Below are 20989 nucleotides of genomic sequence, written 5' to 3'. Positions count from 1 at the left end.
ACATATTAGTTATAAGACGATTACCTCTTGTACTAAAATATGTAGAATTAATAATTTGTTCTCACAATTGCACTTTTTATAGCCTGTTTGTTCCAAGAGTGGTGCTTAGGGGTGAGTGTGCTAGAAGTTGCTTCTCTGGTATGCTTATGCATATTTTGGTGAAATATAGCTAGTGTCTTAGAGCTTTTTGAATAGAGGTCTGAGCACACTTACTTACTCTATATATATAGTTCACTGTTTAGAGTTGCAGGTAATTTTTCTTTCCACTGGCACTGAAACAGAGGTTATAATGAAACCAACAATCTTTATGCATTTATAGAAACTATAAAAATTTTATGGAAATCTTTATATAGAAACTAACAGTGTTGCTTGTACAAGCTCTATAAGCAATGTAGAAACATGGTACATTGGGAAAAATAAAAAGGTACCCTTTCTTTTATGGTTTTATATGGTCTATATGATTTTAAAATTTCACTATAGGCAGTTAAGCAAATTATAAAAACATGCATCACCTATATACTAAAAAGGAACAAAAATATGTTGCATAACTTAGGCTAATTGTGATGGAAATTGGCATTTGTGAGTTGCGTGTAATTGCTTAAATATGGAGTTTTCATCTGTTCATACTTCAGGTATGCTCTAAAGAAAACATTTCTTAGGCTCACAATTATTCATAGTTTAACCTATGTAAATGGATTGGAAGATTCTGGTTAGAAAGACAACAGAGATAATATTTAATCAAGACTTGCTGCTTGTATTCTGGTGATTGCCTCGTTCTTTTGGTGTGCTCTTGTGTTTGAAAACTTTCATGTTATTTTCCTCTAAATCTCGATAAACCAGAGACTAAACATTTTAATTCAAAACTTGTTCATGCCCTGATTCATTGAAAGAAATAAATTTTCTGTTACCGTGAAAGGACGTCTCATACTGGCATTGTATAATGTGACATACATTTGTAATAGTCACACAAAATTTAAAAGAAATGATAAAATCTGATTTTTCTCATTGTCATTAGGCATTAGAAAACCATAAGCAGCCGTGTACCTGGTTTTTATAAACTGTGACTTTGATTCCCGAAAGATTCTGCTAGTCTTTCTTTAGAGACTTGTTGAAACTGTAGGATCTTCAAGTTGGAATTGAGACTTTGGGTTTGTGGTCCTTTGGGCCTTGCATTCACCAAGCTCACGAAGAATGGAGTCAGACCTGGGTGTATCCCATTTCCCTTAGAAATTTTGAGCTTTCTTTTTTTCCCACATTCTTCTCCAAAGTGTGGGTGCTGTCATGCTTCCAGTCTGCTCATACAAACTGCTCAGATTTGATCCGCTTGAAATGGTGAGGTCAAGTTTGGTTCTGGAAACTTTTTTTTGACACCATATACATGGGACAGAATTTATTGATTCATTTAAGTCTCATTGAGAGGATTTACTTATAGAAGCATCAAGTGGATCGTGCTTTTGAAATGACTCTACAACCTGGTCTTAAGAAGACTAACTTATAAGTGTCTGCATTTTCTGATCTTTTCTTCGTCGCCTTAGTGTGTGTTTTTGGGTGGCAGAAACTGGGAGAGTAGATTTGATTTTATTAATTTTTTAAACTTTTAATTTAATTTTTTTAATTCATTAATTGAATGAGAGACTATTAAGTGTAGTGTCTGCAGAATGTGAGCCAGGAACCATGCTAAGTAAAGAGGAGGAGAGAAGAAGTAGATTCTACTCTTCCCTGAAGGACCTTACTGTCTCGTAGGCTATAAGCGTAATGCACGTTCAGGTCATTTTGTCGGTTTGTAGCACAGTGGCATGACCAGAATTGGGGGTGTCTCCAAAAATTAATGGTAGTGATGCCACCATGTAATCACATTCCTACAATTTCTTGTCCTTTATGTTATGAAGCCTTAGAAGATAGTAGAGTTAACAATAGTGGTACAGAGAAACCCAAGTGGGAAAGTCTTGAAGCTGCCCTTACAGAAGATCATCTTTTAGGTTTGTTTTGGATGTGCTTTTCCTGAGAGTCACTGTTGATTTTTGGATTTTCCCACCTCTTGCTCGGAAAGGTCAGTTTCCATAATTCTTAGCAATTTGGCAGTCTGGGATTGTAGATAGAAATGTAATTTTCTCATCCACAGATATAAACACTCAAACTCTTCAGACCCTAGGAGCTGATTGTTTAACATAACAGCAGCAAAGCACCCTGCAGAAGCAGCTTTCTTCAGGAAGTGCACCAGTCCCCACAAATGCCATGAGATGTAGCCATTTTGATGGACCACAGTGCAAATTTTGAAAAGATTCATTGATAGAATGCAGATGGACAAATGCATCCCAGATTAAACATCAGTTTCCTTGTATGTGTTTAAAAGTGTTCTGTTCTTGATGATTGGCTTGGTTTTAATTTATTTTTTTTTTTCAAGTATAGGTTCATGGATGGTTAAACAGTAATCCTAAAAAATCTGTCACGTGTCGCTTCTTATTTTTCCTTGTATTGTTACAAGTCAGATTTAACATCTTGGACAAATGTCAGAGTTGATGCTTTTTAAAGTGTTTGCTAAAGAGAAACCACCTTGTAGATAAATGCTGCTACTCTACCGTATCGATATCATGAGTTCCCCCCAACTTCCATTTCCAGAAAAGGGTGAATTTAAGAATGGGATGGGGTTGGACGGGCTTTTTAATGAAAACTGTATTTCAAAACCTTAAACATTTAACTAAACCCAATTGAAAAATTGATACATTTTCTGACTTAAGGCTTTTCTTTCAAGTTGAAGATTTCTTCCCAATTTGGTCACTCCCCAGCTGTTACAGTTATATAGAAGGAACTCATTAAAAAGACAAATTCTTTTTGAGCTATTCTTTCTGAAAGCACGCCAAGCTATGCAGCTACGTTGTACTACTACTTACTTGAATCTAACGCCAGGAAATGGTAATTATGCAATTCTTACTTACACATTCTTATTAGAAGTGTTCTCCTGGTCTTATTCTGGCTCCAAAAAAGCTCCACTAGATTTTAGACATCTGTGAATACTATTGGATGGTCTTGTTTCTTTTGAGTTACTCAATGGTTATAACTAGGTGGATGGGGGCTGTTTCTGAGCATGGTAGTCTGAGCCTTAACTTTAGTTTCGTGTAACCAGTGTCAGTTGATCAGGCAAGTCTTGTTTATTATCCTTCCTAAGTTGCTCCCCAGTCTATTTCCCTCTGCATTCAACTCTTAAAGTTTCTCTCCTGTGAACTCTTCCTAATGGCTTACAGCCCAGTGCCCTTTTAATCACTTCCCTCTGCAAGACGGCCAGAGATAACTTTCTAAAACGTATTTCGAATCCCACCATTTCTCTTTAGTCAGAACTCTTGCTTGTCCCCTGGTGCCTTCAAGATTGACTCCAAATTTCTTAAAACTTGGATTTCAGGCCCTTCGCAGTCTGAGCTGACTCATTTTGCAGCCTAGTTTCCTACTCCTCACTCTATAAGCAGTCCAAGAACACCTCACCATTTCCCAGCATGCTTTGCTTTCTCCCACCTCTGTTCTTGCCCAAGCTGTTTTTATGGTTGAGATCCTTCCTCAAGCTCCCTCCTGCTCCCCAGGTATACTTCTGTTCAGCATTAACTGTCCTGCTCATATCACTTCCCCTGTGAAACTGGCCGTGGCAGAGTTAGTCACTCTGTCTCAGCACTTGGAGAGCTCTTGGAACATTGACTTCTTACACTGTATTATTTGTCTATCAGTCTGAACTCTTTAAGTACAGGAATGACTATAATCCGTGTTAGAGGCTCTTCTCAGCAGCGAAGATAAATTACGGGCCAGTGAATAGTTGTGAATATGAAGTACGTCTTACACAGACATAATTGTTAAGGAGTTCAGATTCCAGAAAGCAGAGTACAGAGGCATGAATGATAGCAGTGATGAAGAACATGGACTTCGGAGCCAGACTGCTTGGGTTTGAATCCCAACTCTGTCATTTACTGGACTTACCTCTTCAGGATTTCATTTCCACATCTGTAAGCTAGAGGTAATCATAGTAAAGACCTCCTAGGGTCTTTGTGGGGGTTAAGTGATTTGAAGTGTGTAAGAGGGCTCAGAATCATTCATGGCATCTAATAACCAGTAGTTATGTAGTGGCTCCCCTGTCTAGGGACGGATTTAAGGCAGCAGGGTAATCCAGTGCGGTGCTTTTGTTTTGTTGGGTATTAGGTTTATATGTGATAGCTGTTGCCTCCAGAATTTGGCAGAACCTAAGAATTCTGGAAAACCTTTCCTTTCTGAGCCTGTGCTGTTCCAGAGCAAAATTTAGAGAAGTTGCAAGAGGAAGAGAGAGTACTTTGTCCAGTAAAGATGAAGAGATATAATCAGAAACAGTTCTTGAATATGTTCGAAAATATACTGAAAATATGGAAACTCTTTAAATGGTGATGAAGGGGTTTCATATAGCTAATTATTGTTAATTTATTTCAGTTGTGAAATCTGCACATTGAGACTTTGCGTGTTCAAAATCTTAGAAATTTAGTAATGTGCCCCCATTGTCCTTGTAAGTTAGCCCTTTTGGTCGCCTATAGTGCTTTGTACTATTGTGTTAGCTTTTGTTTTTTTCAATACACACAGTAGAGTTGAGAGTCCTGTGGCTACTGTAATTACAAACTGTGTAACTTTGGTCAATTTCAGATTTCAAATGTGAAATAGGATGAAACCCATACCGTGGACTAGTCTGTACTGTGTGTACGTGGGTATATAGCAGGTGGGGGTCCGTGGGTAGAAAATGAAAAGGTATTTATAAAAGAATTAAGATGATCTTTTAAAGAACATTGAGCTTAACAAAGCTCATGTGCTTATATACCAGCCTTGTGAAATATGTGATAAAATATTTTTTCACGTTGCTTTTATTCCTGGAATATTCTTATCTAGCAGTTTGTCTAGTAAATACTCATCTCTCAAAAGTCAGGTCGCATGTCACCACCTCTGAGGGGTCTTTCACATCCCCCCGGTAGAACTCTCCATACCTTCCTTTCTCCATGACCATCTGTCGGAAAACCGAAAACACTTTATTGCATGTTGTTGTTTTTGTATCCTCTCCCTCCCCCCAAGCAGGAGGTCAGGGTTTCTTGCTTGCTTTGTGTCCATATCTCTAGCACCTGGTACTGTGCTTGGATATTAGTAGTTCAGATATTTGATATGTAATAATAAAAGCTTATTAGAATAGCTTTCACACTATGATTTCTGAGCTCAGAATTTGAACGAGGTAGGACAAACGAAGACATACATTTTATTAAATCCTATCTTACCTACCAGACGCTTTTAAGATTCTTACATTCGAAAATATTCAAACATGATGCCTCTTCAGTAACATCTGATTTTAGAAGTGTAAACTGTAAATTGTTGAGAACATTATTTTTAACAGAGAACTCTTCCAACCTTCCAGATACTTACCATTTCTAGAGATCTAAACTGCTAGTAAATTGAGAAGTATTTCTGAATTTCTAAAATATATCTGTTATAATAAACAGATTTAATGGCAGCTAAAATCTTTGCATTATTCATGTCTCACTTATTTCTTAACAATTATCATCCCCCCCCTACAAATTTTAACTGCTTTTCTTTGTTCTCCTCCTCTTCCTCTTTCTTCTTTTTCCTTTTCTTCTTTTTTGGTATGTTTGGCCTAAAGAAAAATAGTAGAAGGTAGGTATCCCCACGTTGTAGGAGATCTGGCTTTGGAAAGGCCCTTTGGGCAAAGGCTTTACTTTTTCAGCCTCATTTTTTTTTTTTTCATCTGTAAAACAAGAAGTAATACTAATTTTGTAGAACTGGCAGGAGATGTGGGTGTGATGTATACACAATACCCAGATTAGCCTAGTTGGATAATTGTTTTCTGATGTAGCATGAGGAAAATGAAGCAAAGGGAAGATTTTGCTGTTTCCATGTAGTTCATGATGTGTCTGGTATTGCATTAAGTACTAGAATGTAGGTAAGTCTTTAATGTGGATAAATAAAGAGCCTGGGGTCAAGTGATAAAACCTTTTTAACATCACTCCCCAGTTTCCCATCACAAGGCAGATAGAACAGCTCTTTGTTCTTTCAGGACCTTCCAGGAACGCCATGGTTTTCCAAGAGTCTGAAGACCATAGCAGCCAATCTAGAACACTTTGAAGAGTGAAACGGGCACCATGATTATACAAACTGAGCAAACCAGGATGTCCTGGGCAAGCCGGCACATGAGGCTCCCCTAACCAAAGACCCTGTGTTAACACAAGCCTTGCAGTCAGTCCACTGCTGTAGTTGGAGAGTGAGGTGGGAAAGAGGCGTTAGCTTCCTTCAGCATGGAGGGCTACTACCGCAAAGTTGGAGCTGAGTGTTTATAACTGTGGTGACAGAATCCTAATCCAGCAGGAGCCAAGAATGAGACTCCGATTTGTAGTCAACAAAGCAGTAAGCTGAGGACTGTGGAAAGAACTTAAGCTCCAGGGATAGATGAACTTGGATTTAAATGTTAGCTTTTCCATTCACTGTCTACTTCCAGTTAGGCAAGTTACTTCACTGTTCTATCTGATTAATTTTACTCCACTTTTAAGGTTCAGTTCACGCATAAGAGGTTGATAATCTTTATGATACACAAGATTACTGGCAGGATCGTTGAGCATATGTAAAACTTCTAGCATAGAGCATGACCCGTTTCGGCTTCCTTCTGCTTGTCACTTTACCCCCTCCAGAGAGCAAATGACCATTGGTATATGAGTGACACAATGAAGGCTGAATCAGAACGTTACATAGTTACATAGGTCAATTAGATACCTTAAATTTTGTACATAATTCTTATATTTATTAAGCATAAATAGTAAATTTTTGACAGAAATGGCTTATACCACATTTATACAAACTTTAATAGTTTCTTCCATTCCTTTTCTTTCTTATATCAGGAATAAATATTGGGGCACCTGGCTGGCTCAGTCGGCAGACCATGTGACTCTTGGTTGTGAGTTCAAGCTCCACACAGCACATGGAGCCTACTTTAAGAAAAAAAAAAAGAATTAAATATTGTTTCTCGATAAATTCAGTTCTCCTTTGGCCCGTGTGGCCTCACTGTTTCCTATGGAGATTAAACAATACAACCTATAGACTCTTAGCACAGTGCTTGGCAATAGTAAATGCTCAGTTAATGCTCTTATTTTTGCATCTAAATCTCCAGATTGTCATCCAGCCATCTTGCAGCACCACCTTTCACTGGGTGTTTCCTCTGTGCTGGGTACCCCACTAGACACTGACTGTGGATATAATCCCCACCATTCTTAACTCAGTCAAGTGGGAAATATATTCGATTTTTCACTTTTTAACCTCTCTGAAATTGGGATGCATCTTACCGTTGATGGTGTATCATTCAAAGCTTTTTTCCCCCTAGTAGTACTGAAAAATAATAGTCTTATAACCAATGGCTTCTGAAATGCAATGATAGATAACACGTTACTGCAATAAAAAGTCCTGCTTTCTTCGTATACAGGAAAATGGACTTTGGGGTCTCAGAAGGAACACCAGATTATCAGGAGCATGTTCTGAAGAGAGATTTAAGCTGATCCTGTTCAAATTTGTTACACTTCCTTTGTTGTTCTCTTCAACCATAATCCCTTTCCGTGCTGCTGCGTTATTATTAAGGCTCCTGTGTGAGGTTCCCTTCCTTCTCTCAGGAATCAGAGGCCTGACAGGCACCTGGGTGTGTGTCTTTATTCTCCTGTGGAAATGTAGGGTCCTGAGATGATGGTCCGTTGAATGCTAGGAATGATGGCTGCAGGACTGGCGTGGGAGCTCAGGTGAAGAGCTCGATGAGAATAGCGCTTGAACCCCTTGCAATCTGGAAGACGTGGGGGTTACGGCAAAGTCAGAAAGTGACGTGCAAAGTGATGTAAAGGACTCAAACCCTGCTCGTGACTTCAGTGCACTAGAATAAAGCCCAGGCTCCGTAGCATGCCCTATAAGGCCCCTTATGATTTGGCCCCTGACACCCTGTGCAACCTGATCTTTTTTATTTATTTATTTTTTAAGATTTAAAATTTTAAAAACATTTTATTTAAATTTAAAATCTTAAAAATTTATTTGACAGAGTGAGCAAGAGAGCCCAAGTGGAGGGTGGGCATTAGAGGGAGAGGCGGAAGCAGGCTCCTTGCTGAGTAGGGAGCCTGAAGCCAGACTCATCCTAGGACCCTGGGATCATGACCTGAACCGAAGGCAGATGCTTAACCAACTGAGTCACCCTGGCAATCCCCAGCTTCTTCTTCTTGCCCTGCTCTGTTTCAGCATGCCAGGCTGATTTCAGTTCTTTGAGTGTGTCAAGGGTTCTTGTTCAGTGGCTTTTGCTCATGTTCTTACTTTTTTTTTTGGCCTTTCTCTTCCTATTCCTCTAACAGTCTTTGGTGAACCCTTACTCATTCCCAAAGTCTCAGCTCAAGATGCCACTTCCTGAGATCTTTCGTGACCCTTCCATCTAATTTCACCCCCCATCATTCTGTCAGAAGACCCTCTTCTTTCAAAGCTCCCTTCACAGTCCAATTCTACATTCATGTATTCATTTGCAAAGCATCTGTCTTTCTAACTAGATCAGAAGCTCCGTGCAGACAGGGGCCGTAGCACATTGGTTCTAAGATATTATCTTGCTTAGGGAAATATACACATTTCCTTTTCTAAGATGACTGAAATACGCTTCATTCCAGGGTCTCCTTTCTGTCTGCCTTTTTGTTTATTAACTTTTGGGGAGCTTTTAAGGAACCAGAAGCTTTTCTTCACAGAGTTATTTTAAAATTCAACAACCAATTGGCCAGTACTTGAACCTAAGTCACTCAAATGGATCGTGTCTCCCGCTGCCCCCATCCCCAAACAAGTAATAGTGGTTGTCTGAGCTCCTTTCTTGTTTTGATGGAGTGAAAGAGCTTAGTGAGCCCCAGTGTTCCAGGAACCTAGATGATGCATCTGGATTTTCAACATGCTAAGCTTAAAGTACTTACGGGACACGAGAAAAAAGACAGAACAGAGCCTGGTGTTAGACATAATCTAAGGTGAAGATTCGAATTTAAGACCTTTACATAATGATAATTAAAGTGTAAATAGGCTATTAACAGAGGAGAATGTGGAGTGAGAAAAAGGAAGAGAAAATCCTGGGAAACACACTTCAGGGGAAGAGGTTGAAAGAAGGGCCAGAAATTCAGTAGTTTGAAGGCTCTTCCATGTTCTGTGTCGAGCAGAACGTTGGGTATGTAGCTTGTGTTGTTTGTGGGAGTGGTGAGTAAAGCTTTCTTCTCTTTTAGTACTTTTTATGACATTATGGACAAAATAACTATTGAAGAGCTGTCCGTGATCCAAAGAGTGTCAATCATTTTATTTATTAAGAAAACCCCTGAACCTCACCTGTGATAATAGTGAGCTGTTAAGAAAGAATTGTTTCTCTGAAGAGTTTATGCCACAAGACCGTTGTGAATGTTGAGTGGTGGAAATAGGTTTGATTTGTAATTCTTTGTTTCTGTTTTGTTGTTGTTGTTGTTGTATTTTAAATAATTTTCCAAAAAGAGAACATGTTTGTATGCAGTAGACAATTAGCCATTTAGCGATAACCAGGTGAGAACTATTGAATCACCCTAGAGCCAGTATGATTGGCCTGGTCATTTCACCTTTCAGAAATTTCAGAATTTGAGTGTTGATAAGTTTGGGTTCTGTTGTATGATGAGGCTCCTGGACAGTCTAGATCAGGGGCTGGCAAACTAGAGTCAGCTGGCCAAGTATTGCCTAGTGGAGGTTTATGTGTGGCCTTTGAGCGAAGGTGGTTTTACCTTTATGAAGAGTTACTTAAAAACAAACAAACAAAACAGAAGAATCCGTGACTGAGTCCATCAGTGCCCTGCAGAGCCTCAAATATTTACTGTCTGGCCCTTTAGAGAAAAAGTTTGCTGACTCCTTCTTTAGTTTGTAAGTTGTAACTGAAATGAACCATAAATTCCATAGGAAAACCTCAAATTGATGACTACCGTTCCAGAATGTCTTGCACGTCATTAAGTTTTTCTTTTAAATAGTGGCTTAGCTGTTCAATTATGAGAACATTTTTTTGTTGGTGAATCAGTGAACTCTTGATTGATTGATGTCTGCCTTGTGCGACTTGATGGTGTGGTCAGAGGGTAGAGGGCTCTCAGGGCCATATGGTGTCTCATAGCATAGTTCTGGAAAGTGTTGACATCTATTCTGATACTATTGTTGTGTGTATAGTTTATCCCAGCCTTGGGTAAACATTGGGACGCACATGTAAAGAGCACGGTGTATAAAGTAAAATAAAACATACATGTGGAATTGAATTATTTTCTTTGTTTACACTTTGCCGGCCCTCTGAAGAGACACTTTCTAGTTGCAAGAGTGAAATCCTTGAGTATTAGATTTCGGAAAACTATTTAAATTGTATAATTTTAAAAATTTCACTGCTGTTTCGTAGCATCTGCCTTTTGTCTTTATAATGAGATGTCATTGATCTGTTCTGAGTATAAATTTCCTCAGTGCTTGAGTCCTCCCGATAGCGTTTTATTAGAATCTGCAACTTGTGGGGAAATAAAAGTTGATTGGAAGCAGTTCTGTAATTGGAGGTGACTGTTCAGTGGGGCCCCGTCTAATCAATTGCTGAATAATTCTCTCTCAAAAGCGGATTTGATTTTTACAGTTTGATCTTCATAGTGTGTTCCCAGTGTTTGTTGATGGTGTCTGACATCTCCTGCCACTGGATAAATAAAGCCTATTATTTTTCAACATTTTAAGCGATTACTCTCATACAAGAGCTGAGAAGCAGAAGGTTAGCTATATTATCAAACTATGATCCTGTCTCTCCGAAGAAGCTGGGAACCTTGATTAATATGCCTTGTTAACTGATGATTTCAGTTCCATACTGGTAGTGCTAGAATAATTTGTATAAACCAAGCAGTACAGATTCCTTATTTTAGCACTAAGACTTACAAAGGCTTCTTTTAGCAGCCTTTAATTTTGTACTTATGTATGTGACATAGCCTGTGGCTGTGATAGCTACTGTGAATCTCCAGTTGTTTGGGGATGAAAGGCGGAGGCAGCTGGAAACTCGGTAGCTACATCTAGCTGTCTACCTAGAGAAGGCCTTGATTTCAAGTTTATCTAAACAAGCTCGACTAATCCCAACTATCTAGGGGGATCCACTGTCAAAACAAGCAGCGTGGCCCTGAGGCAAACACAGCTATACAGAAATGAAGGCTGGGGCTTCCAATACTCCGATGACTGCATACTGGAGGCTTTTTTTCCCCCCTGAAAGAGGGTAAGAGAGGTAGAATTTGCATAATGCCTTTTCATTGGAAACTTTTGGAAAGCTGACAGACCTCCAGCTTATAGATCTGTAGCCACAATACAGAGTCTATAGGAGAATCCTTGAATGACCTAACCATATTGAAAGAAAATATAAAAGCGGCCAAGTATAGCCAAGTGAGAGAGGGAAAGAGGCTGATGCATTGTCTAACATCTGCTGTACTTCTCGTTAGTTTTGTTCTTTGCTATTCTGTGTGGACTTTGGAGAAGCCTAAGACAGCCTAACATGAATCCTATAATCTTCCTTCTGAATATTTATGTAGCGCGCTGGCTTCTAAGCTGTCCTGTGCGTTTTCTTACTTCCCCCTCATTTTCATGCTCTCAAATGAGGCCAACATTTCAAAAGCTAAATAAATGTTTGTGAATGTTTATAAAAGATTTGCATAAATTTGTCCTTGTCTGACAAAGATCACTTTTTTCTTATGCCAGTTCTGAAAAAAAATTTTTTTGTAAGGTTTTGGTGCTTGTCTTGACAACAGAGTCCTGCATCCCAGAACAATGATTGCTGATTAAGTGGGTATGCAGTTGTGACTGAATAGGCTTTCAAGATACTGGGTAACAAGACCTATCATCTGAAGGCTGAATTATAGAATTTAGAAAATGTTATCAGAAGTACACATTTAAATCTATTTTTTGGTACCATATCATTAGGTAAGACAAAGAGTTCTTACGAGTTAAAAGTATCACCACCCACGGTTTTAAAAATTCTTCTGTATAAATTTTAATAATTAGAATGTTTCAGTAACTCAGAATATCACTTTTCTTTCCTGTGGTTGAACATATTTAAAAATAATTTTTCGACCCGTAGGCACTCTTTGGAACCTGGAAGTCTACCAGTCATACGTGTTAATATGGTTACTGGGGTGGTGATCAGAGGAAATAAACCAGGCACTCGTTCAAGACCTCTGAATGCACAATCATACCTTGAGAAAATCTAAACTACATGAAATACGTGTTAGGGCTTAATTATAGGACACACACACAGACACACACACACACACACACACACACACACAGAGCCCAGACACTTGTGCCACCGATGTGTTTGCTGAATTCATTTGTCTTTTAAAATTAGAATGGATTTTGTGGGGTGGCAGGGGATGCTGTGGGTAGAGGTGCTAATTCAGTTCAGAGATATTCAAAGATTGGCAGGAGAGAGAGGTAACAGCCAGTTCTGTTAGTCCTTTGGTTGTATTGGTTTAGAGGCTTAAGTTGTCATTAAGGCACAAACTAGAGCCACTTCTCTGACACAGTTTTTATCACATCTGCTAGGCTTGTGTCCCAAGAGGAGACGTGGAGAGCAGTGAATTCAGCATGGGCCCATTATCGACTGCTTTCTCGTGTGTTGTAAAAGGAGTGAGACCTCAGGGAGGCTTGGAGCCTCCTCCCGTGTAATGTCCAAGTCAGATTTGAAGGACTGGTGGCAGGAAAGCTTTGGCCTTTGGGTGTGAATTCTAAGAAATAGAGGCACAATTAAGTTTAAAAAATTCAAGGACTTTGAGCTTGATAATGAAAGATTTTTTTTTTCTAGACTAATGTGAGCAGAAAAGTTGCCCATCTGTGCACATTTTTGTGTGCATTTAAAATATTTAAAAGCTGACAGCTTTTAATATGCTTACAAAATACGATTTCTATCAGTGCTCTTTTTTTTTTTTTCTAAGTAGTATCTTCCTGAGGGCAAGTTGCTTCTTCAGTGAAATCATGTTTGCACTTTTACTTTTGGGACCCTGTTCCTTCGGTATGTGCTGACTTGTGTTTCCCCCTCCCCCATTTCCTCTAATCTTTCTTCCTTTTAAATATATTGATAATATAAATGTTCAGATAACAGGGTTTAAAATATTTAAGGAAATGAACAAGGCAAAATATCTTACAGTAGTAATATTACGTCCAAGGAATTCCATTACTGACGCCACCAAATGCTAATCGTAAGAGATTCCAACCAAATCATTTGTTCATTTTGTAAGTATGTGAAACAAATGTCAAGAAGTTTACTGATCTTAAAAATGTAGCTCTCTCATTTTCACCTCTTTGCTATAAGCTTTCAAGTTAATCAAATGAAATCTCAGAATAGAGGATGTGATAATACTGTAATTTGGGAATGACTTAGTTTTAAGTAATTTTTTGAAGATACGGAGAGATACAAAAGGGAAAAAGTGATTTTGTTAAGATTTTTTTCTGTAAGATCCAGTATTTTTACATTAGACTTCCAAGGTCATGAAGATCTGTACTTAAAAATAGTGAAACTACTGAAGAGGTGGTTCTTCAGCTGTTGTTAAGCATTCCACCAACCTACTTAATTTAGATATAAAATTTATATGATACATGTTATAGAACATAAAGAATTTCTATAGTTTTTTGTAATTTTATCTTTGAATTACATTGACTGTGTATATTAGGCATTATACAAATTAACATGATGATAACATATACATGACTCAAAATTAACATTTGTAAGGGAAAAAAAAAAGGTAAACTGGGAGTAAATATTGAAATATACCAAAGAAAGAAAACAGATTCTGTAGCATTTGAGCAGCATTGTTAGAAATTTGACCCAGCTTTTATGTTTAGGTGTTGAAAGGTCTTTCTGTAAAATTCCCTTTTTCAAAGACTTTTCTTTTTTTAAAAAACTTTGGCTGTAACTCTGTTATGGATCTTGGATGTAATCTGACATTTATAGGGATAGAGAAAAGGTTGTGTTTCCCATTTTCATATTTAGAAATTTCTGATCAACATTCTTGAACTTGGTGCTAATTAAGCTTCTAAAAACTTACCATTCTGTTTTACCCTTCTTGATCACAAGCATTAAAACCTCTGGTAGCTTTCCCTTGGAGTCCCTGGTTTTAAGTTGAAATGGCTTAGAGTAGAAATTTTGTTAGCTTTCTGTGTGTTTGGATTTTGTGTGTGTCCTGTTTTTAACTTTCAGCTTGAGTTTTAAGATCATCAATCAAAGGCTTTTCTTTCAAGTCAGTGGCACTGATCTCAATGGCAGGACTTAGACAGTCAGCATTTCCCTCATGCTATTAAAAAAATTTGAGCATTGAAATAGAATATTTTAGGAATTTTTGCTCCCCTGATCTTTTCATCACACATTTACATTTTGAAATGAACAAATAAATTAGATATAAAAAAAACTCAGGAAATGTTCTCCCACTGTTTTCCTGTCTCTCCCTCCTTCACTCTTTTTGGACAAGGGTAAATTATCTACTGCTGTCCTAGCTTTCAGCAAGCTGCAAAGTGGCTGATTATAGCTCTCTGTGTTTTAAAATACATTCATTTACTCAGGCTATCTCTTTCCTTTATTTAAATGTTTTCCTGCAAACATTTTCTTTTTCCCTTTGAACTCTTGAAAATGTGTCTCATCTCCCCACATTCTGTAACCCCAGAGGATATTATAATCAGCCTGCGCTTTTGTCTTTCAGATGGCATTTATTTGTGGGGTGTATATGTCAGTGTCTGACTGTGGGTTGTTTTCATCTGCTGAATACAACTAATTTTCGTTTATGGGTCTCAGTGAAGCAATGGAAACAAAGTATGGACCTCCAAACTGATGGTTGTAGGATCTTGTACACCTCCTTACCCACACCCCAAATTTAGAGCAAATTGGTTTAGCCTTATTAATAATCTGTTAACTGCGTCAAATTGAGTCTTCCAAGTTTTGCTCCCAAATAGATTCTATGATGGATACTATTGTAAATGTAAAACTTTACCAGGTTTTTAAGAGAACGCCTCAATTTCAGCAGAACAAAATCCGCTTTCTCCAGATTGGAGCGAGTCCCCTTAATGGGGACTTCCGTCCCCGTCTGGACTTCCATCCAGAGAAGAATTCACATTGGATGAAATGAATCCAAAGGAGACTGAAATGTCTCTTGAGTTCATTTCTGAGTTTCATTTGCAAGTGAATCCAGTGTTAGGTGTGTGGATTTCATGTTTGCTTCAAACTCTGAGGCTTGGTGTCTATCTCCTTGTGGGCTGAGCTTTGTAGATGTTGTTGCTTTTCTACTACACTGTGCAATCTGCTGTTTGATATGTGCATGACTGAAAGGTTTGTGCAACTGTCTGTCCTCCACGAGGCTCCCCAACCCCCCGCCTTGCTCTTATTTCTTCCCACATGAAGTATCGTTGATTTTCTTAGGAAGAAAAGCCCTTTTAGAAATTGCCTATTTCATAAATTGTCTAGTGACACTAGGGGTTGAATGCTGAATTCTTGTCTCATTTATTTTGAAAACTTTGCTACTGAACTCACCTTAATCAATGAGCTCAGTGTTGTCTCCAATAAGTTATGTGTTGGATATATTGATTGGGAAGGATTTTAGAAAACCCGTCTGGGGTTTATAATGTCAGCAGTGTTTTGATTATGAAAAGAGTTGGAACCTGGGGACATGGAACCAGGTGGCGAATGTCCTAAAGCCAGTGGTGACATGGTGGACTGGTTCCCTCCTGGGATCTAGTTCATGCCCTGCACTTTAACTGTGGTGACCGGCTACTATAGATTCACTTTTTTGCTCATTAAAATGTTAAAAAATCAAACTGTACATAAAAAGATTTGTGAAAATATAAACTTGGGAATTGATCTGGGGAGCTGGCACGATTTCCCCCACCCCCTGCCTTAGCAATGAGGTCATTTACATTTCATCAGCCGTACTGCATCTTGAAGATCTGATTTATGTTGTAGTAGTTGTGGTTGTACTGAGGCTGGTTGTCTGAAAGAGCTTGTGTAGGCAAGAGGAAAAGGGGAGAAAACAGGAACATTACCATTTTCAAAGAAAGTTCCCTAGCCAAAGACACAGGTCCTGGAGAGGAAAAAAGGGGTTGCTAACTACTTAGTGACTTTTTCCAGTAAAGTTAATGTTGAAAGACACTCTTTCATAAATATAATGCTCAAATTATATTTAAATCAGGGTTTGGGAGTCCCCTCTCTTGGGGAGTGGTACTTTTCGTCTTCAGGTAATTGTATTTTTCTTTGGAATAGAGGATAAAGTAGTTAAGTGTGTGTGTGTGTGTGTGTGTGTGTGTGTAGGCAAAAATCAGTAGTAAGAAAATTGGTTTGTTTCAGCAGTTTTTGTTTAGAAGAAACACTGCTTGTTTTTCCCTGTCTTCTGCTTATCAAACTAAGAAGATTTTTCAGTTCTGATTGAGATAATGTGTGAATATGCCTAACACAGAGTAGATGTTCATTTCTGTTTTCTCCTCTGACAGCACACTACTGGCTTGTTTGACTTAAATTGGAATATCAAGCTCTTGTAATATCACAAACATGAAGAAACATATTGTAAGGCACAAACATGTGCCTACATTTGCCTCTATTCCCTTCCCTCCTCCCCTCCTCCTGCCCCATTGCTTAATTAGACTTATCACTGCTTTCTTGGTTAAAAGGAAAGCTCTTGGGAGGTGGACTATACCCAGCCTACAATGGGTATTTTGATATTTGTTCTAATATTATCTGACAGACAAGTTCACGGTTGGTTATTACTCTCGACATTAGAAAGTGGTAAGTAGTTTCTATATTGTAGTGAGTAATAAGTTGGGCATATTAGATTCCTTTGACTCTGCTGTAGAGCACAATGCTTCCTCAGAGCCATGGGGGTCCTTTCTTTCAAAAATCTTGAGGCCTTTTGGCAGCTCTACTCCAGCATACAGTAGAGAAACACTTCTGCACCTGTCACTTCTGAGGGTAAAGGATAACTGTCTTTGTAGCTGATGTTGGCAGTGAGTGAGCACTAGGTACTGAGTGTTAAAGGATGCTCAGTACATACACTGAAGTCAGGAGATGCTTTGTGGCATCTGAAACCTGATGTGAAAGGAAATTTGTAAGGATTTTTTTTGTGTGTACATGTAAATCATAAGAGTTGAGCGTATGTGGGTTAGAGTATGTTTTAGACTGCAGACATTGAACTGATTTTTATGACCTTTTCCCCAATATTTGCCTGATGTTAACATTATTGCTCTGAGACATGGCTCATTTTTCTGATTCTTGATGAGCTTTCGCAATTTACTTAAACATAATTAGTTTTAAAACAACATGTACGGACTTCTGGATGCCACATGATGGAATTAACTGGTGTAGCAATAATGCCTCAGAGAATGTGCTGAAGTATTGTTACCTGCTCTTTTTCATTTTTTAGTTTCGTCTGCCTTTACTCTTTCATGACATGCCTTAACAGTGCTGTGATATACATAGTACCAGGCCAAGATGATATTAAAAAATAGGATATGCTCAATTGAATTATGTAGGCGGAACATGCTCTGGCAGAGCAAGTCAATGTGCTTTCTGCTTCATTGAGTGGGTTATTAGATTGATGTGGTTTATTTCTTGAATGATAGAACTGGTTTTAAAAATAAATGAAGCGAGAAGCATCAATTCAGTTAGCATTGATAATTCATTATTATTGGTTAGAAAAGTGCTACATTTGTAAACTGATCTATAATTTATCACTTGGATTAGGATTTGCAATGGGCAGGTTTGTTTTAATTTGAACCAGCTTCTCAATGACCGAACAATGTGTTCTTCATTTTGTCTTGAAGTTGGGATTTTCAAATAGTTAAAAAGCAAATCAAATGCATGAAAGGAATACTTTTTTAAAATTTATAACGTTGGTCTGTGAACTTATGATAAGCACCAACTGTGGGCTGTCCAAGTCTGTTGTTAAATTAAGTCAAGCTAGAGAAAATTTTATGAAGGAAGTAATAATTAATTACTTGTATATGTGTTTAGTTATGTGTATATATGCCGTATACGTGGAAATGTGTCTCTTGGGAAAAAGACACATGTGTGTGTGCGCGCGCGCACACACACACACACACACACTGTGTATTGTGTCTCTTATTGTGCTGTTCTTAATGCAAGAAGCTTCCCTTTTATGAATAAGAAATGTTGCTCTGCTTTTTGCTTCCTTTTTGTGCACTTCCCCTAAATGATGGATTTGGTCTTATTACCTACATATTTGTAGAAAGATATTTAGTTGCTTTGGATTTTCACAAATTATAAGCAGGTAAGTGTGTCCACTTACAATGACATTTACTGAAAATAGTGCATACTTAAAATTATTATCGTTTGATTACAAAATTTATTTATGCCAGAGATGGCAACTTCTTTATAAAGTAAGGAAATGAAGTTTTAAACTCTAAAAAAAATGTAGTTGACAACATTCAGGGACAATTATCTTCAAGTTGGCTTTCTATTCTGCTTGTGATTTGGCCTATTGATGTAGGAAAGCGTTGTCTAATCCCGGCCCCCTCTGTTCCTAGGTAACAGGCAAAAACGGTGCCAGCAACAGCGGCCCTGCCAGGCCAAACCCATGTGGCTCGGTGTTATTCACTCTGATCCATATGGTCAGGCTGGAGATGGTCCCTGGAGGGGTGTTAACACTCAGCAACCCAACCGCCTCCCTCCCTTCAGAGCTTTCCTGCGTGGCTCCTGCTGCTTGCCCATGTGTGATTCTTGATTAATTTTTCATTTTTAATGAAGTTTGATCATGTTTATTATTTCTCATGATTGACTGCCTGTACTCCTCCCATGTAATTGATAAAGCCCATATTTCTTCATCTGTCTCCTCTTTCTTTAGGGTAAAGTTGCTAGATTGTGTGCCGTGGTTAATGCTAGATTTATTGGTCCCATTAGATGTATAAATTATCTCTCTTTCTCTCCACAGGAAGTTCTACAGACTTTGACCAAGTTTTGTTTCCCCTTCTATGTGGACAGGTAGTGTCAGATTTTCAAACTTTACTAGAAAAAAAAAAAAGTGTCAATAAACCTGCTATGGAAAATAAAAACCATACCATTCTTAACATTCCGTCTGTTTAACCAAGATTTAAAACGTCTATGTTTGAAGGGGAGTTGCAGTGTTCTCCTTTCCTGGGGATTTTATGGACACTATCAAAAAGTTTAAAGCTTGGAGCTTTGCGTTGGTTGGTCTCTGAGGTGGATTTTGCATGACATTAAATTTTTGATTTTGGTTATCAGACTTGAACCATGATTAAGAATGGTTGGTATTTATTCCAATGCTATTTCATTCTTATTTAAGTGTGAACATATTTAACTTAGGTAATGTGGCATTATTCCATGGCCTTATGAGTATTACATGGACTTTGTTTTTCTTTGATTCAACGTAAAATTTAGATTGCCACGGGCCTATCTTGTTTAAAGGTGTTCCGCTATTTAAAAGGCATGTTGTTTCATAGTATCTTGCATTTTAGGTGGCTAAGAATGGTATCTCTGGGGAACTAAGCATTTTCTATAGGTTCTATAGAAAAATCGAACATTTTCTTAAGATTTTGCAGTACGGTAAACTCTTGGAAAGGTGTCAGTATAAGAACTCTAAGATAGTTAAAATAGTCTAGTGGATTTAAAAAAAAAACAAAACCCACTGGTTAATGGTAACAATTTTGGAAGAGCTTCTTTTTTTTTTTTTTACTGTATAAAACTATAACTCACTAACAGTATTAATAAAATGTCAAAGCGGTCCTCTTAATCTTCTTTTCAAGAAATGTCTACTATGTGTTTCATTACATTTTAAATGACATTTCAAGCATATTATTTGTGCAGCCATTTGCTCACCATTTACTCTTTTAAATTTTCTCTTAGAGAATTGAGCTATGAACTGTGCCTACAGTATGTCTTAAAAAGTCCACTTCTAGTGACAGAGGTTCTAGAAAATATCCTAAGTAATAACTGCCATAATAATGTTCTGAGAAAGCTAGAAAATGGCCCATCTTCAGGAAGAGTCTGTCTTGGATTTCAGAGTACCGAACCTGGCAGGCCTGAAGGATTTCAGTGGTTTCGAGTGCACGTGGGTAGTGTGCTGCTTGGTCTTTTCTAACACTTTGGGGAGTGGTGTCCTGCTTTGTTTGGCACAAACCTAAAAATGGTGTGAGATGAGAATTGGTAGCCAAAGGAGTTTAAAAGAGTACTAAAAAGCAGCACTGGAATGTTGCCAACCACTTATAATCACTGTTTTCCCTGGTTCTAACATGTTATTTTTAAGCCAATCAGCCATTGTAGTATTCCCAGACTTGGGCCTTTTTAAATCCTGGGATCAGGGTTGTTTTAGTAGTTAGTGGGTTGATGCTCAAAACAGAATAGCCTTAATTTTAAGGGGGTCAGTCTTTGTAATGAGAGTCCTCTTGTCTCTTCTTTATCCTATTCCTTCTAAAAATAGCAAGGAAGTAGGGTTTTGTTTAGAGACGTTTAATGCAAACTTCACATTTATATGTATGAATTAGCGATGCATGAAATTTCCTCCAGTCACTTATAAAATGTCTTACAAATTATGGCAAGGGCATATTTATATAAATTAATAAAGCTGAAATGTTTTTAAAATGTGGTTAGGTATCTAACAAAGAAAAATAAGAGAATATATTTTTACATGACTTCTTGTAAGAGTGGTGATCTGTTTTGGATAGATATTCTTTAATTAACTTTGTAAACTAATATTGAAAGAAATGCGCAATGAGATTAAATCCACCCCCAACACACAAACCTCTCTCTTCCTCTCTCAACAACCACACTGCTCTACTTACCTACCTGTCTGGGTGATTACATTCTTAAATGGAAAAAAAAAGCAGAGTCCTTAAATAGTTCTAAAATCTTTTTCTTGTCAACAATGTCCTGATGCCTTTTTGTTGTTAGAAGAATATTTTTCTTCTAAAAACATTTCTGTCTAGATCACCC

At 37.9% G+C, this 20989-nt stretch overlaps 1 protein-coding gene across 10 annotated transcripts in view; it reads left to right on the top strand.

Moving 5' to 3' along the window:
• Positions 1 to 20989, top strand: part of DENND1A (DENN domain containing 1A) — a 494220-nt gene that overhangs the window by 126631 nt on the left and 346600 nt on the right. For 9 of the 10 annotated variants that reach the window (XM_004757352.3, XM_004757349.3, XM_004757351.3 and 6 more), the window contains exon 4: positions 18972 to 19021. The exons of the other annotated variant lie outside the window; for it this stretch is intronic. In XM_004757352.3, the coding sequence (XP_004757409.1) occupies positions 18972 to 19021 (50 nt within the window). The remainder of the gene's footprint in view (positions 1 to 18971; positions 19022 to 20989) is intronic. 10 annotated transcript variants of the gene reach the window in all.

Source organism: Mustela putorius, unplaced genomic scaffold (genome assembly GCF_011764305.1).
Source record: "Mustela putorius furo isolate JIRA1106 unplaced genomic scaffold, ASM1176430v1.1 tig00000596_pilon_pilon_pilon, whole genome shotgun sequence".
In the NCBI taxonomy this organism is placed as follows: domain Eukaryota; kingdom Metazoa; phylum Chordata; class Mammalia; order Carnivora; family Mustelidae; genus Mustela; species Mustela putorius.
The sequence above is the reverse complement of the archived record's forward strand: the minus strand, read 5'-3'. Positions and strand labels throughout refer to the sequence as shown.